General features: G+C 50.4%; 1 protein-coding gene and 1 long non-coding RNA gene across 2 annotated transcripts in view; one reads left to right on the forward strand and one right to left on the reverse strand.

The window, feature by feature from the left end:
* MXRA5 (matrix remodeling associated 5) overlaps positions 1–10,579 on the reverse strand; it is a 29,168-nt gene extending 18,589 nt beyond the window's left edge. The window contains exons 1-4 of the mRNA XM_034649143.1: positions 10,141–10,579; positions 7,893–8,108; positions 2,087–2,216; positions 1,472–1,862 (exon numbers count right to left, since the gene is read on the reverse strand). Of these exons, the coding sequence (XP_034505034.1) occupies positions 1,472–1,862; positions 2,087–2,216; positions 7,893–8,108; positions 10,141–10,187 (784 nt within the window). The 5' untranslated portion in view covers positions 10,188–10,579. The remainder of the gene's footprint in view (positions 1–1,471; positions 1,863–2,086; positions 2,217–7,892; positions 8,109–10,140) is intronic.
* Positions 10,580–15,224: 4,645 nt separating this feature from the next.
* LOC117797515 overlaps positions 15,225–16,051 on the forward strand; it is a 4,651-nt gene continuing 3,824 nt past the window's right edge. The window contains exon 1 of the long non-coding RNA XR_004622529.1: positions 15,225–15,388. This is a non-coding gene — a long non-coding RNA (uncharacterized LOC117797515). The remainder of the gene's footprint in view (positions 15,389–16,051) is intronic.

Consider the following 16,051-nt stretch of genomic DNA (forward strand, 5'->3'; position numbering starts at 1 on the left):
CGTCTGTTGCAAAGTCGCAAAGTCTCTTCCAACTGACATTTGCAAGGTCAAATTATGTTTTCTCCCCGCTCCGGACCTAGACGCCTTTTCTAAAGCCATGTGGAGCCACAGTACCTCCCGTTGGGGAAAGGAGAAGACTACAGTCCCCTGGATATCTTCCCTCTTCTTTCCATTCTCACTGGGAATAAACCTGTCAAAGAGTCATCCTCTGCAACTTGGAGGTAGATGAAAGTGAGACATAAGGCGTGTGTGCAGGAAGGTCCTAGATGGGCACAGGCCAAGATGCTACGTAGAAATTGAGGATAGCAAGACCCCTTAAGGAGGTGATTTAAAAAGCAATTTGTTTTAAGATTCTATTTATTTATCTGAGATCGAGAGAGAGAAAGCAAGAGCCGGGGAAGGGGCAGAAGGGCAAGCAGAGTCCCCACTGAGCACGGAGCCCCACACAGGGCTCCATTCCAGGACCCCGAGATTATAACCTGAGCTGATGTCGGGCGTTTAACCTCCTGAGCCACCTAGCAGCCCCAAGGGAGGTGACATTTTAACAAAGCTCTGAGCACTGAAACTAAGCCAGACCCTGGAACATGTGGTCTTTGCAGGTCCAATGGCACTGAGTGGGAAATAGGTTTGGAAGGTGTAAGGAGGCAAATGGACAGCAGTGTGGCTACAGTGAGTGACTAAGTGGGGGACCCGACTGTTGCAGGAGAGTGCTCACGGTTTTGTAGGAACTCCTAGTAAGGAGTGTACGTTCCATCCCATGAGCAATGGGAAATCAGTGGACGTTTAGGCAGCAGTGTGGCAGGACCACACACTTCCTCTGGCGATTTTTAGGCACAACTGCTCTGGGTAGAGATGATTGAAGAAGGGGTGACAAAGGCTGCAAAGACCCCCCCAGAAGACCCGACTCTCCTCCTAGAGACAGAATAAAGGAGCTGGACCCAAGCTGGGGGCCATGAGGATGGACGTGAGTCCACAGACCTGGGATATGGTAAACCCAATGGGATCGAGGATGGGTTTCAAGGCGCAGCTTGAGGAAGGGGGTATCACATGCAGAACATCCCTCTCTCCCATTCTTAAGAGAATAACGTCATAGCCACTGCTAGTCTTCTCTTCTCCAAACTTCCTTGAGCACCTCTTCATAGGACAGGGATGCGCCTAAAATCCCCCACTTAGCTGTAACCCAAAGCTGCACGTAACACTCCAGATATCGATTTGAAGACACTCGTAGTCAACTGGATATAACTGATTAAATGATCATCGCTTTCGATTTCACTGAAGGATGCTCCCATTCTGGAACGGCGACGTCCTAACATCGAGGTTGTACACTTTGCACGAAGCTTCCCGCCATACTGATTTGGTGACGTGCTCTTCACAAGATAAAGCAACGTCAGAACACCAGAGAATGGAACCTTTTCAGAAGGGTCAGGAATGTGCCGCTGGGAGCCACGTTCGCTCTGCCCTCCTGGCTTACCTTTCGATTTGGCGTCCCACTCCAGAAGCCACCTCATCTCGCAGTCACACGACCACGGATTCCCGTGCAGGTAAAGGTTCTCCAGAAGCGGCATGTTGGGTAGCATGCCCACGGGCAGAGTCCTGATCCTGTTGTCTGCGAGATAGAGGTGCCTTATGGTGGAGAGTCTGAAATAATCCAGAAACGTCAGCGTGGAGAACGTGCCGGGATGCAGCTGGTGCAAGAGGTTTCCCTCTAAGTGGAGCAGCCTCAGGGATGTTAAGCCACTGAATGCTTGCGGGTGGATAAATTCGATCTTGTTGTGGTCAATGTGCAGCCTCATTAAGCTCCAGAGCCCCTGCAGGGTCTGTCCTGTGATCACACGCAGCTTATTGTAGCTGAACTTGAAAACCTACAGAGACGGGGGCGCAGCGGAAAATCCTGTTTATAATTTACAAAGCCACAAGCAGGGACAGAAACCTGAACAAAGGGCAGGGAAGTAATGACATGAAGCTGGTTTTTAACCTAAAAAAAATGGCAAGTTTATTCATCATGAGAGAGCAGCAGATCGTTCCCACTACTCATTAACGGTCGTACAGGCTGCAATTACTGATGCTCGTAAAAGGGCAGGTTTACCTGGAGGGAGCCGAGGTCTCTCAAAGCCCCGTCGGGGATGCTGGGGATGTCGTTGCCATGAATCATAAGGAGCTCCAACTTGGTCAGGCCCGCAAACGAGGTTTCTGACAAAGCCTGTATACTATTAAATCTAAAAACAACAAAAAATGATAATAATAATTGCAATAAGAAACAGTGAACGCTTCAATCCCATCTGGGAAAGATTCTGCAGCCCGCCCAGGAGCGAGTTAGCAGACTGTCGACTCTGAGGTCTACCAGTGCAGTTCCCAAAGCACATTTGTTGCTCTGTGTTCACGTCTGTTACCCTGGTCAAAACGTAAGTGACGTATTTTTTTATTCGTCTTCATTCAATCCAGGAAGATTCACTGGATATTTTGACTAAGAATGTGCTAATGGAGCTAGAGGAGATTTCAGGGAAACAAGTAGGGTTTAAGATGTTAAAGGAAGTCGGTCCAAATGGCTCTTCCTTGGAAACTTGCACTGGAAAGTGTCAGTAGTGATGAATGCAGAGAATTAGCATGAACGCAAAGAAACAGGCAGCTTGGAAAGTAGCTTTGCATCATCAAACAAGAGAAAGAGGTGCTCCAGGCTTTAAGGACCAAATGGAAGAGCAAACCGCCCAACACACCAACACCATATTTCACAAGCACAAGGGGCCATTTCTGAGGGATTCCCTAAATTCCTTGTAAACATTCTGGTGTGTTTTGGGTTTTGTGTTTGCATCCACATTGGTAAAGATGTTTCCTTGACCAATCTGAAAATTCCTCATTGCTAGGTTGTTGGTGGCACAAGGGACTCCCCAGAGTCAATCCCTGGGGAAGCGATTGCGAGACGAATGAAGAATCCTGTAGTGCAGGGCAGTGACTTTGTGCCACTCCCTCTGCTGAATTGAACACGTCTAGCCTGACATTCTGTATGTCTTCTCCCTATCCCCTTGAGAAAAGGAAACAGACCTGAAGACAATGCAGGTGACCTGCTCATAGCCTAAAACAGCAGATGACACCAGGTCTAATTTTCTTACACACACATATGTGCCTGAACCCAGACCCAAAATGAGAAGTGGAGATGTGGGTAATCACTCCTCCAAGAGCCAGCTCTAGGAAGCATCACCTTTCAGCTATGAATTCCAGGAAATACCATCTCTGAGAGCAAAACCACTCACTTCAATTGCTCGGAACTCTTCACAGAATTACTTTAAACATTGGGTTGTTTTATAAGACCAACTTACACAAAGCAAAGATCTGATGGAAGGAAACGTATCCTGTCTCATTAGGAAAATGCGATAGGGATTCAAAAGGAGGCACAGAGGAAATAGAGTAAAAATGTAATCATGGTTCCCACTTGTCATTTAATTCATGGAGTCAATGGACAATTATATACCGAGGTTCCCCCTTCTGGATTGTATGGACGGTGTCCGGGGACATGCTTGGGCATCACAACTGGGTGGGGGTGTCTTAGTGGCATCTGGTAGGTATAGACCAAGGGTGCTGGTAAACGTCCTACAATGCACGGGGTGACCACTCACAAAAAATGACTCAGCCCCTAATATCAAGAGTGTTGAGATTTGGAAACTGCCCAAGCAGAAGAGACTCTGTCTGTTGGTCTATCTATTTGTCCATCCATCCCTCCCTCCCTCCATCATCTGCCTACCTATTAATCCATCCACCTATCCATCTATCATCTATCTATCCAGCCATCCATTGATTCATCCATCCATCATTTACCTACCTACCTATCCACCTATCTATCCATCCATTCATTCATCCATCCATCCATCATCTATCTACCTATCCATCCATCAACCCATGCATCCATCTATCATCTATCCACCCATCCATTGATTCATCCATCCATCATTTATTTTTCTACCTATCCATCTTTCTATCCGTTCATTCATCCATCCACCTATCATCTGTCTACCCATCCATCCATCGATCCATCTATCATCTGTCTATCCATCCAACCATCTATCATTTATCTATCTACCTATCCATTGATCGATCTATCAACTATCCATCTACGGTAGTGATCTGAACTGGGGACGTCTTGCCCCCCGGGGGCATTTGGCAATATCTGGGGTCATTTTTGGTGGTCACAACTGGGAAAGGGGGAAGGTGCTACTGGCATCCAGTGGGAAGAGGTCAAGAACGCTACTCAACACCATGTAAAATAGGACAGCCCCCAAAACAAACTATCCTAAGCAAAATGGAAATAGTGTCCCAGGTAGACTGAAATTGAAAAAACAGAGTCTAACCCAAAATGGGGTTATTATTTAGGATTCTACAGTGAAATCTGTCTGGGATGGTGAACCGAACAGGGAACGGAGGGCAGAATCTAAACTCCTTTCCATTTCTTGATGCCTGAGGTTTCCTGGAAGGTGGGAGAATAGGAGCAGGTGAGGTGGGTGGGGTTGGCAGGCACCAGGCAATCTAGGAACTGGGAGGCCACGGGAGGGAGTGTGTTTCATTTGTTCCAACTTCAAGGGGAAACGATTGGAAGGTTTTAAGAAGACGATCGATACCAACTAAGGTACGTGTGAGAACGATGCTTGCTCCATGGAGAGGGAGTAAGTAAAATCACCCGAGAAGACCCTGAAGGTAAGACGAGTAGAAAGACCAGAAGGAGGACGTAGGTCCTGGGACAGAGCAGGTGAGAGTCCAAGGCTCAGCCTGTAAAACAAGTCAGAAAGATTTGATGTTCTTTGGTGCATCTTAGTCCAAGGGTGTGTCCTGCTCACGAGCGCTTTGTGTCTACATTGCCAAAAAATTCTCACTTCCAGCTGGACATTCAACTATGATGGTGGGTGCGAAAATGGAGAAGATGCAGGGAAGGAGTGTGCTTGAGGACAGAGAACGGCACTGTTTGGACTCCCTCACGCCTGTATACATCCTTCCCCTCCCGGATGGGGGGCATGCCAGCTCAGGAACCTGTCCTAGCGGATCCTCTTGGTGCTTGTTTTTAAGAGGCATTGGAGACCAACAGATGCACCGCTTGCTGGTGGCAGAGCTGTGAATGGGGAGACTTTGTGGGGACAGACAAAAGCCAAAGGGACTGCCTGAATGCCAATCAGAGGAGGCATTTTCTTCCCTCGCATGTGGAGGAAGGCTCTGTGCACCCACCTAACACCCAGCAGGGACTTGGGAAAATCAGTGCGTCTCTCAGGGAAGAGAGTGAAATGACTCTGCGTGCAGAGTCTGCAACTTAACCGACCACTCGCCCTCCTGTGCAGAATGCCTTCCTCACCAGTCGATGGACGATAACGGACCATGGGACCGTCTCAAGAGAAATGTTTTCTAGTATCTCAGACATACAGGTGAGACTCCTTCACCGATACTGGTTAGGATCGCAAAACAAATTTAAAAATTAAAAAAGGGCAGTGTGGGAAATTTGGGAAATTCCGAAAGAGGTCATCCCAACGAGTCTTTTCATCAAAGGGAAAAAAAAATCTTTAAAGGTCTATAAATATGACACTCAGTGGCTGACTTTTTTTTTTGGGGGGGGTGTTGTTTGTTTACTAAAAATACTTGGAAAGTAACTTTTGAAAAAAGCTCTAGGGCTGTCCAAACAGGAAACAGCAGATCTCTCTTTCCATGCTGACGGAGGACCCTGAAAACATCTGTGTGGGAATAAAAGATTTCATTAGTGCTTTGCCAATAATCCCTCATTCCTTGAGAGTTTTCTCCTCCTTCCAGATGGCTAGAAGACCAACCAGACCCTGAGAACTATCAGAAGACGTTGTTCTTCGTTCCACACCCCCCCCAGCCACAAAATGCACGATGACAGTCTCATGAATCTAGTTTGAGATTGATTTTCAGAGAAAGTGCTGACACAGAGGAGAGATCTTATTGACTGACATGAAACCACGCCCTATTGATTCGCGTTTCCAATTAAGCCGGATGGAAGTAACATATGTGGGTGCAGTGAACCTACTTCTTAACTGTTTTTCTTTTTCCTTTAATATCACACAACGGCACCTCAAAACGATATTGCCATCAATAGGAAAAGAAAGACCTTGCTATCTATGTTCTACTCCCGTGGCAGAGTTTTGGGGAGGCCGTAATTCATAGTCTTTACCATTTAGAGTTGGTTAAAATGCAACCCGCAAAAGCTATGTTCTAACTGAGAAATTAAGTTTCCGCAGTATGAAATATCTCCGTGAAAAGACGAGTAGAGGGAAAACGTCACAGAAATTGTGAGGTATATACAGCTTGACCTGCCGTGGGCTCGTGGTGTTGCTAGGATCAAGCCATTACATCGTTAACCCTGTGGTTAACGTTTGGAGGTGCGTGGCATCGTCCCCACCCCCGTTTCCAACCTGACAGCCAGTAGGGAAAATACTGATACCCCACCAGACCCTCAATGCCCAACAGATAACACATTCAAGCCTTCTGAGCGGGACACAGAGCAGAAAACCATTCTTCGCCACCACCCCCAGCTTCACATGTTCTTGGGGACTCTACGAAGGCCTGTGTGATGGTACCTTCACTCTGTGCTCTGCCAAGGGGTCCGGCTTGAGGGACAAGGAGGTGAATCACAGTGATATGGGACAATATGCTGAGAGTGGTTCACGAGAGCAACAACCCTGAGACAGAGCCATGGTGCCCACCAGCAGGTGCAAGAAAGAAGAGGAATCACAGATGAATTCCATTTTCCTTTCTACAAACGTAGCTAGCTGCTCTTCCTCTCCTCTCTCCCATTCAGCAAGTCATGTGCCCCCCTAAATTGCAAGGTTGTAAAAGGGAAACCGGTTTAAGGATTGATATCCCCTCTTCTGGCAAAGATGAACTGTTTCCCCTACTGAGCTAGCCTTACTGTGGTTGGATTATCTGAAAATCCAGCCATAAGTCTCCCAAGATTTTATTGAGAAAACCATGTAATGATCTACTCCCTTCGAACAGAAATTCCTGTCTCACTGTCTTAATTCCCATTCTCTTCTTCAACGACTAGTGGCCTTTAGAAATGCAAGAAGTTGTTTTTTTTTTTTTAAATCTGTGCTATAAGATGTCCTAGCATATGTACAATTATCTGTGCATTGACTCAGGTTTGGTCATTTCATTTTACCAAAATGTCCCATCAGTGGCCAGTCCTCAAATCCTAAATTAATTTTGTTTTTTTGTAGGTGGTGGAAAATAGCTTATGTATTTTGTTGAGGAAGCCCAAATAATTGTTTACAAAGTTACACGTACGTGCCTATAATTCATAGCAACTAATATTTATGTATAGAAAGCGTTTCTGTGTATGGAACGGAATTTTAAAATAAAGATGTGCTATCTGAAAGGCTGCATGAAAACGTCTCTTAAAATATATCTGTATTTTATAGAGGCAAAATCTGCAGGAACTCTTTTATTTCCCCAAGAGTACAATCGCATCATCCAGATAACTTACAGAATGTCAGAAATGTCCAGTTAATTTTAAAATTATTTTTAATAGCTTCTGAAGTCTATTTAAGTAAGTCTATTTATATATTTATGTCTGTGTCCGATACTTTCGTTCATATCTACTATCTGGAAAATAATTGTTATCAAGGGATTTCTCTGGACACACCGAGGTTGCTCACAATGCTCGGTTATTAAACTTTGTGGCTGCAGTTGATGGACAAATTCAGATAACCACCCCCGAAGGACTGCATGTGGTATAGCTAATATGCATCAGTCCCGATTCTGCACATATCAAGGTATGCAATGCTAGAAAGAGCGACACAGAAGGGAATATGCATTCGCACTTACGTCAATGCACATACATGTATGAAACAAACAAACACGCGAGCAAAGAGGCTGAAATTGTTCGGTAAGAATGTGGTACAAACCCCAGATTGATTCTTTCCACATGTTTAGAAATCCCAGCGGGCACAGAAGCCAAGGAGCGAAATGTGCAGTGGACCTCGCTAGGAACGTAGCAGGTGCAAGGGTGAGGACAGGCGAGCGTGGGCCGAGGATGTCCCCAGAGCACGATCAGCACCACGGAGAGTGCTGGCCAGTGCGCGTGCGTTGGCATCTTGTCGGGGTGCGTTATTCCTGGACACCTGTTGGGGAACCACAAAATGATATCCGTTTATGGCCAGGTCGCTCTTACGCTCAGCAAATGTTGTTCCACGTGTGCCCTGGGATTTAGGGCTCCCCAAGACGTCATATGGTATCCTTCCGCGACACAAGAAACACGAAAGTTATTTTCCTAATCTTTCCCCATTAACGTTAATCATTATGTAAGATGCAGTGTGACTTGCTGACTTTGACACTACGATCTGGAAATCAGAGTGGGTGATGAGCGGGGGTATGGCATAGACACACAGACACACAAAAATATATACATTTGTGTCCACATACACATAATCGTGTATGTATTTGTATATATGTAAAGAGAGGAGAAAGATCTTTATGTTTCTATAATAATAAAGGAATTAAATTAACTATGTGTCTGCCCCCAATGTTAATTCTGCGCCATTATAGAGTGTACATATTTGAATTTTTTTAAAAAATTCTCAAGAAGGTCGTCACTAAGAGCGTTCCCTTTCTTTCAATGACATTACGTAAAGTTTTCAATATAGTTTCTGGAGGTGTTTAAAGGGTTCGCATTCACTGACGCAAAATGTGTTCCATTATATGCGGGTCTGTGTACCATCCTTAATTTTTTTTTCTTCTTGGAAGAGCCACTGGGTTACAACGATGCACCGTCGTTGTTCATGGGGGACGCAGTTTGTAACATGTGACATTAAACGACGAGGAAAGGAATTACCTGATGACGTATGTTCAGGCAAAGGAAAACAATCCGTGAAGTCATACACACAAAAATGGAAATGCTTGGATATTGCAAATAATAGGCTGCCTCAGCCGTCTCGTTTAGAATGCCTTGGTTATTTTTTTTTTTTTCATGCATTGGCCATCCCTTAATCATCTTATGTTTGTCATCTCTTGAATGAAGTTTGCTTAAAAATAGCAATGCACGTGGAAACTAAAGCGCACACCACAGAAACGCGCCTGCTCTGATATCAAACTCATCCGCTCACACAGGCTACGGGCATCCCAAATCCGGAGCTTCTCCGTCCTTTCAATCACCTCCAAATAGATACTGTCTTAAGCCCAAGCCCGTGTGCGCCCTATCTTTGAGGGGCGCGTCAAGAGCACTCCGTGCAGACAGCCCTGCGAGAAGCAAATTCAGGCTCCACCTCTGCGCTCGGGGGCGAGAGGGTCCCTGCAGCCCAGCCGAGTGCAGCCTCCCCCCGCTGCCTGTGCGCTCGGCCTCGGAGCTTGGCTCCGCCGCCCGCGCCCGCAACGCGGGCTGCGCCCAGAAGCGGCCGCGGCCGCGGCCCCGGCCCTGGCGTGGCGACGCCTGCTCCGCAGCCTGCGTTCTCGCCAGGTCCTCCCAGGAGACCGAGAGCGCGCGCGCCCAGGGAAGCCCAGGTCTGGCGCCGCGGGCGGAGGCGCCCTGAGCCCGCAGGGCCGCTGGGGCCGGCGGGGAACCCGGAGAGGCTGGGCCGGTGAGGGCGAGCTGGCGCGGCGGCCCTGCGCCCTGGCCGGCTTCCAGCGCCGCTCCAAGGAAAAGATGGGCTTTCCCGGAACGCAGCTCGGGTGGCCGCCGGGTAGCCCCTGCTGGGACCCGCACACCAGGAACCGTCTCTGCCCGGTGATGACTTCTCCAGCTTGCGTGCGGCTCAGTCCCCAGCGGGCCGAGGGTCTCTCCCTTTCCAGGGGAAGAGGAGGAAGAGGGGGAACTTCAGCGCAGGGCTCCGAGGGACTCGGGGGGAGGCCCCGCAGCTGTGCTCTCCCCTCCAACGTAGGGGAGTTGGGGGTCCCCTGGGCGCCTCCCTGGAAACCAGGGATGGGTCGGAGCGAGGTTGCCAGCTTAGGGAGGGAAGGGGTAAGGGAGAAAGGGATCCTCCCGCAAGATTCGGCTTCTCCCCTGCCTCCGCGCTGGCCCCCTCGACCTCAGGGCCAGGGACAGTGCCATGCGTCTCTTCGCCCTCGCCCTCGCCCAGCCTTTCCCTTGGCCGAACCCCAACTCCACCCCTGCAGCAAAGCCCGCGCCCCCCGGGCGCCCAGACTGCCCTTGGTCCTCACCTGTCCTTCGGAAGCCGCGACACACGGGAGCGGGGCGCCCTGAGCATCCGCGGGGCCGGGGCGCGCGAGTCACCGCCGGGGGTCCGCCGGGGCCATGCCTTTCCCGGGCTGGGGGCGAGGCAGCGAGGCTTCCCAGCTCGGCGCGGCGAGCCGGCTCCCTTTTATTCGCGTCGCCGAGAGGCTTCCCCGAGTCCACGCCTCGGCCCACCCCCACCCTGCCCTGCCCCACCCCGGGGAGACGGGGCGCGGGCCCGAGCCAAGGGACCCTGGCCGCGCGCTCTGCGCTCAGCCCTCCTCGCGCCTCTTCATCGCGCTTCGGCCCGGGAGGGCACGCCTCGCCCACTCCGGCTGGAAGAGCGGCCGCGGCCCAGTGCGCACGGCTTTGGGGCAGAGTGTTCCTGGTCCCGGAGGCAGTCCGGGGACCAGGGGCAGGGGGAGAGGCAGGGAGCGCGCGGCGAGCCGCGGCGCACAGTCCGTTCCCGGAGCCCTCTTCCTAGCAGGGCTGGAAGGAGGCTTTCTTTCTTTCCCGGGAAGGGAGAAGGAGCAGGGTTTGCCCTCCTCCGGGCGGGACGGAGTTTTCTCTGGCAGCTTCTCTGCACCCGTGTGCAGGCGGGAGCCGGCTGCGCCCCGCCGGCAGCCCCCAGCTGCAGGCCGGGCTGCAACGTGAGACCCGCGGCCACGCCCTCCCGCCTCTCCTGTTGCTCCTGGACGCCCGCCTCTCTCCAGCCGCCAGAGTCTTCCTGCCAAAAAGGTGGGACTGCGCTCCTCCCGCCCGAGGAGCCTGCGGGGGCAGCGCCAGGGCGGGGACGTGTGGGGAGCCTCGGGGTGCTAGCTGGGGGACGTGGGAACGACATGGGGAGAGGGCAAAAGCTGCAGAGGCAAAAGCACCAGCGTCTATAACCCAGAAGGGGAGGGAAGAGAGGGCCATCTGCCTTCCAGAAGGAATCAGACAGGAGGAAGGAAGGAAGGGCTCAGGTGAGCGCAGTCACCAGCGGAGGACCTTCCTACCCCCCTGGGGCAAAAGGACAGAGCCACCGTGAAGAGAAAAAAAATGAGTGTCCAAGTGCCAAGAGCCAGGGAAGGGACATTCCAGAAGTCCTGGGAGAGCCTGTTGCGTGCCCAGCACTGTGCCAGGGACTACGAGGAGGTGGCTACAAACGAGCCTGGGGCTGAATTGCTCCTGATGCATGGAGTCTGGGCTGCCTCAGTTTCTCCTAAGAAGCACAGTGTCCCGGGATACCTCTCTGCCCCTTGCCAGGGCAGTGCCCACAGGATAGGTCGGCAGTAGGCAGTGTTTCCTACATGGCTTGGTTCCCTTGTTCTATAGTGTTCGTCTTCAACAATGTGCACTGACATATTGTTCAGGGACTAGCTTTAGGGATTCTCTTTCTGGCAGTGCCCCAAACCCACTGATTGGATTTATAAAAGTGTTGTCCCCAGAACATCTTCTTATAAACCTATTCGTGGCATTGCCATCCCTCTGCTCAGCTCAACTGGAAACTCACATCATCCCCCCCGCCATGTGTCTCTTCTGTGGGACCTCACAGTCAACGGGTGGCCAAGTCGAGCAGATCCTGACGCAGAAGAATGGGTGGGCCCCTGCGCCCAGCTCTCTCGCTGCCTTGGTGAGGGTACTCATGTCTAGCCTTCTGATACTTGTGCCAGCCTCTTCCTCCACCAATTCCTTCTTCACTAGATCTCCAGCGGGTCACCCGAACAGGGAGGGTTGCCGTCATCCTCAGAACAAGTTCTGAAGTTGCTCGTGGGTGGTTGCTGCCATGCCAAGGTCTTCCCAGACGGTCCCAAGAACGCCGCATCTGCTAGCACGCTTGGTTTTGAGGACTTGGCGGAGAGCCCACCATCTTCTTCTCTTACCCATGTCCCTGCATGTTCTCTTCTTGAGGTACTGACTCGAGTCTGTTCTTTGCTGCCCCAACCTTGATCATCTCCTCTCCAACTTCCTCATGGCATTTCCCAACATTCCTGCCCATCCACCTGGCCCTTTGCTTAGTTCCAGTGAATTACCTACCCGCATCTAATTAAACGGTAACATTCTGAAACCTGGAAGCTGGTGAGGAGAGCAGCATACCCTGGGCGCTCCACGGAACGCGTGAACAGAATGAAGGACCAGATGACGTTCAATTCTGCTAAGAGACATGTAGATTGAGTCAGTCCACCACTTATACAACAATGCATGAATATAGCATGACAGGTTCTCCGTGATTCTGTAATTTAAAAAAATCCATACTTTGGTGTCTTTAATCCTTCTGTTTTGCCTCCGGCCTTGGCAGCATTGCAGGCTTCCTGGGTGGTTAACTCCATGGGCAGGAACCATGTTTGACTTGTGAAATCTCCGCAAGCACCAACAAAGCTCCTTGAACACAGAAGGTTTAGAGATGCACGTTGGTTGAGTTAACCTCACCTGTTGGCTCACTGGTGCACTGTGGTGCAGGTCTGGAAGGGAAAAGGATGAAGGGTCGGTCAACCAGCTAGGAGAGCTTGTAGCTACCTCTAATGTGCTCGGAGCACAGGAGTTGTATTGACCTCAATATTGGTGGGAGTCCATTGGAGTCCAACGCCATGTGGCCTGATGGATGCCTGGTACATCTTGCCATGTATCAGCTGTTGCTTTTCCATGTTCCTACACGAAGTGGCAATTCTCACCTTGAACCAGAATTTTGACAATATGTATGCGATGGACTGGATTGTGTCCCCTCCAAAGTCATATGTAGGAGCCCTACCTCTCCATGGGATGGTATGAGGAAGTGGGGTCTTGGGACGTGATTGGGTTTAGATGAGGTCATGAAGATGCCACCCCCATGATGGGATTTTTGCTCTTGTAAGTGGTGGAAGAGATGGAGGTCCCTATCTCTGTCCATGAAGTGGGGTCACCTTTGGGAAGTGATTGGGTTTAGATGAGGTCATGAAGATGCCACCCCCATGATGGGATTTGTGCTCTTATAAGTGGAGGAAGTGATGGAGGTCCCTATCTCTCTCCACCATGTGAGGTCACAGAGGGAAGACAGCCATCCATAAGCCAGGAAGAGGGTGTGCTCTAGAAACCTGATGTGCTGGAACGTTGACCTTGGACTTCCAGCCGGCAGAACCATGAGAAATAAATGTCTTGTGGTCTCAGACCCTCTCCACCCTGTGGTGTTTTGTTACAGATGCCTAAGCTAAGACAATGTCCTTGGTCATGAACTCTTTCCTACGGTGGTCTTTGATCTACAAGAGACAGCCATTAGCACAAAAACATGGTTTTTACGGGCCCGGTGGTACCGTTTACGGGGGCAGTGACTCCTGTGTGCCGAAATGCCCCTGCTGCATTCTGGAAGCCAGCAGCTTTTGGAAGGCGATACATGGAAAAGGCATCACTGAGATGTGTCTGCTCTTGAAATTCAATGCTCTGCACTTGGGCATTCCGACAGAAATCCTAATGGCTTTCCCGGGCCAGTCCCCAGCCTCCAACTCCTGCCGTAGACCAGACTTTTCTTTTGAGGAACACGGGATAAGAAAGCTCATGGCTCAGAAATCCATGCTGTGGGGGACCCGCCATCCGTGAGCATCATCTGCATTATCATGGGAACGTTAGCAGCGTTCCTCTTGTTAGAAGTGTATGGACGTCCCCTGGAATGGCAGAGTCAGATGGCTGGGCTCGAGCTATCCCCTCCCTCTACATTTTCTTTCTTCTCTGGAAAGTCCAGACCATGCCATTCGCCCTCCCTAAAATCAGCTTTTCCAAATGTAAATGAAGGGCACTGACACCCACCTGTCAGGGGTAGGGTATCCACGTGTTGGGATACGGTATACAGAGAACCCAACAGCTGCCCTGTGTCTGTGCTGGTATCTACCATGGCATGAACATATCCTCACTTGTTTTTAGTGCATTCTCGTGGCTTTCATGATCCCTGCCCCCATCCTTTCCCCCAAGGTAGGAACTCTGGGGGATAGACTGGCTGTTTCTTGGATGGGGTGAAGCTCTTAAGGGCTGTGGCTTTTGAATGGGAGCGTTTAATATTCTAAGAGAGGCCGCACGTGGCCAGGGAATGACGTGGCTCTTTGCTTCACAGGGGTTTTTAAAGTTACTTCTGAGTCACGTGACTACCTTCCTTGCCTCCCCCACTGCTGCCAGGCTGACCCTCCATCCTGTGAGATGACCCCGAGACAGAGAAAAATGTCTACTCAGGAAATGTCTACTTGCATAGCTGGGAAATCCCTTGGGGTGCACGGATCGTGGGTGGGGACGTAGCTTTGTTTGAGCAGAAACAGGCTCTGAGGAATGTTCCGTGGGAAACTTGCCCCCGCGTGTCGAGGGTAAATCTTCACGGGTGATGTCTTGCCCAACACGAGGGGGTATTTTCATTCTGGTTGTTCATAGGTACTGCCGTCGGGAATCACCGGCTTGGTTGCACTTCCTGAAATGCTTCCAGATTTTCTCAGCAGCGTCATGTAAAATGACACAGCGTGCCGAAGGACNTGTTGGGATACGGTATACAGAGAACCCAACAGCTGCCCTGTGTCTGTGCTGGTATCTACCATGGCATGAACATATCCTCACTTGTTTTTAGTGCATTCTCGTGGCTTTCATGATCCCTGCCCCCATCCTTTCCCCCAAGGTAGGAACTCTGGGGGATAGACTGGCTGTTTCTTGGATGGGGTGAAGCTCTTAAGGGCTGTGGCTTTTGAATGGGAGCGTTTAATATTCTAAGAGAGGCCGCACGTGGCCAGGGAATGACGTGGCTCTTTGCTTCACAGGGGTTTTTAAAGTTACTTCTGAGTCACGTGACTACCTTCCTTGCCTCCCCCACTGCTGCCAGGCTGACCCTCCATCCTGTGAGATGACCCCGAGACAGAGAAAAATGTCTACTCAGGAAATGTCTACTTGCATAGCTGGGAAATCCCTTGGGGTGCACGGATCGTGGGTGGGGACGTAGCTTTGTTTGAGCAGAAACAGGCTCTGAGGAATGTTCCGTGGGAAACTTGCCCCCGCGTGTCGAGGGTAAATCTTCACGGGTGATGTCTTGCCCAACACGAGGGGGTATTTTCATTCTGGTTGTTCATAGGTACTGCCGTCGGGAATCACCGGCTTGGTTGCACTTCCTGAAATGCTTCCAGATTTTCTCAGCAGCGTCATGTAAAATGACACAGCGTGCCGAAGGACGGAAAGGTGCTTGTCGGACACACTCGGCAAATCTTCCGAGCACAGCGGAGTGAAGTTTGCAAAACAGGCTGGAGGAAATTCTGCTCAGTGAGTAGGGTAGCAATGTACAGAAAAAGCATCGTGTGTAGATGCTACGTCTGTGAGGCCTGTCGTGGGGGACAGACACACCAAAAGGGGTTTCTGGGCAATACAAAGGGTATTTTTTTTTTAAGATTTTATTTATTTATTTGACAGAGAGAGAGACAGCCAGCGAGAGAGGGAATACAAGCAGGGGGAGTGGGAGAGGGAGAAGCAGGCTTCCTGCTGAGCAGGGGGCCCGATGTGGGGCTCGATCCTAGAACCCTGGGATCATGACCTGAGCGGAAGGCAGACGCTTCACCAACTGAGCCACCCAGGCATCCTAATGCAAAGGGTATTGATCTATTCCTGCCCCTTAGCTGAGCAGAAGTGTTTTGAATAAGGAAAGTCATGGGCATATGCTCCTTCACTCCTTTCTCCAAATTCTGCTTGGTGGCAAACCACTGCTGGGGGATGAGGTCATGGAAGTATTCCTCCCCCCTCCCCCCTCCCTCCTCCCTCCACTCCCCATACCCACACAGGCCGGTGGCAGGCAGACGGGGGCAGGCAAAGAGATGTCAGCACTTACTGAAGCATCCCTTCGAAGACCTCAGCTCTGGATGGCAATTTGGCAGAAACCGAGATCCGTCTCACTTTCCTTTTTTTTTTTTATTTTTATTATATTATGTTAGT

The sequence above is a fragment of the Ailuropoda melanoleuca genome, chromosome X, assembly GCF_002007445.2.
Source record: "Ailuropoda melanoleuca isolate Jingjing chromosome X, ASM200744v2, whole genome shotgun sequence".
Lineage (NCBI taxonomy): Eukaryota > Metazoa > Chordata > Mammalia > Carnivora > Ursidae > Ailuropoda > Ailuropoda melanoleuca.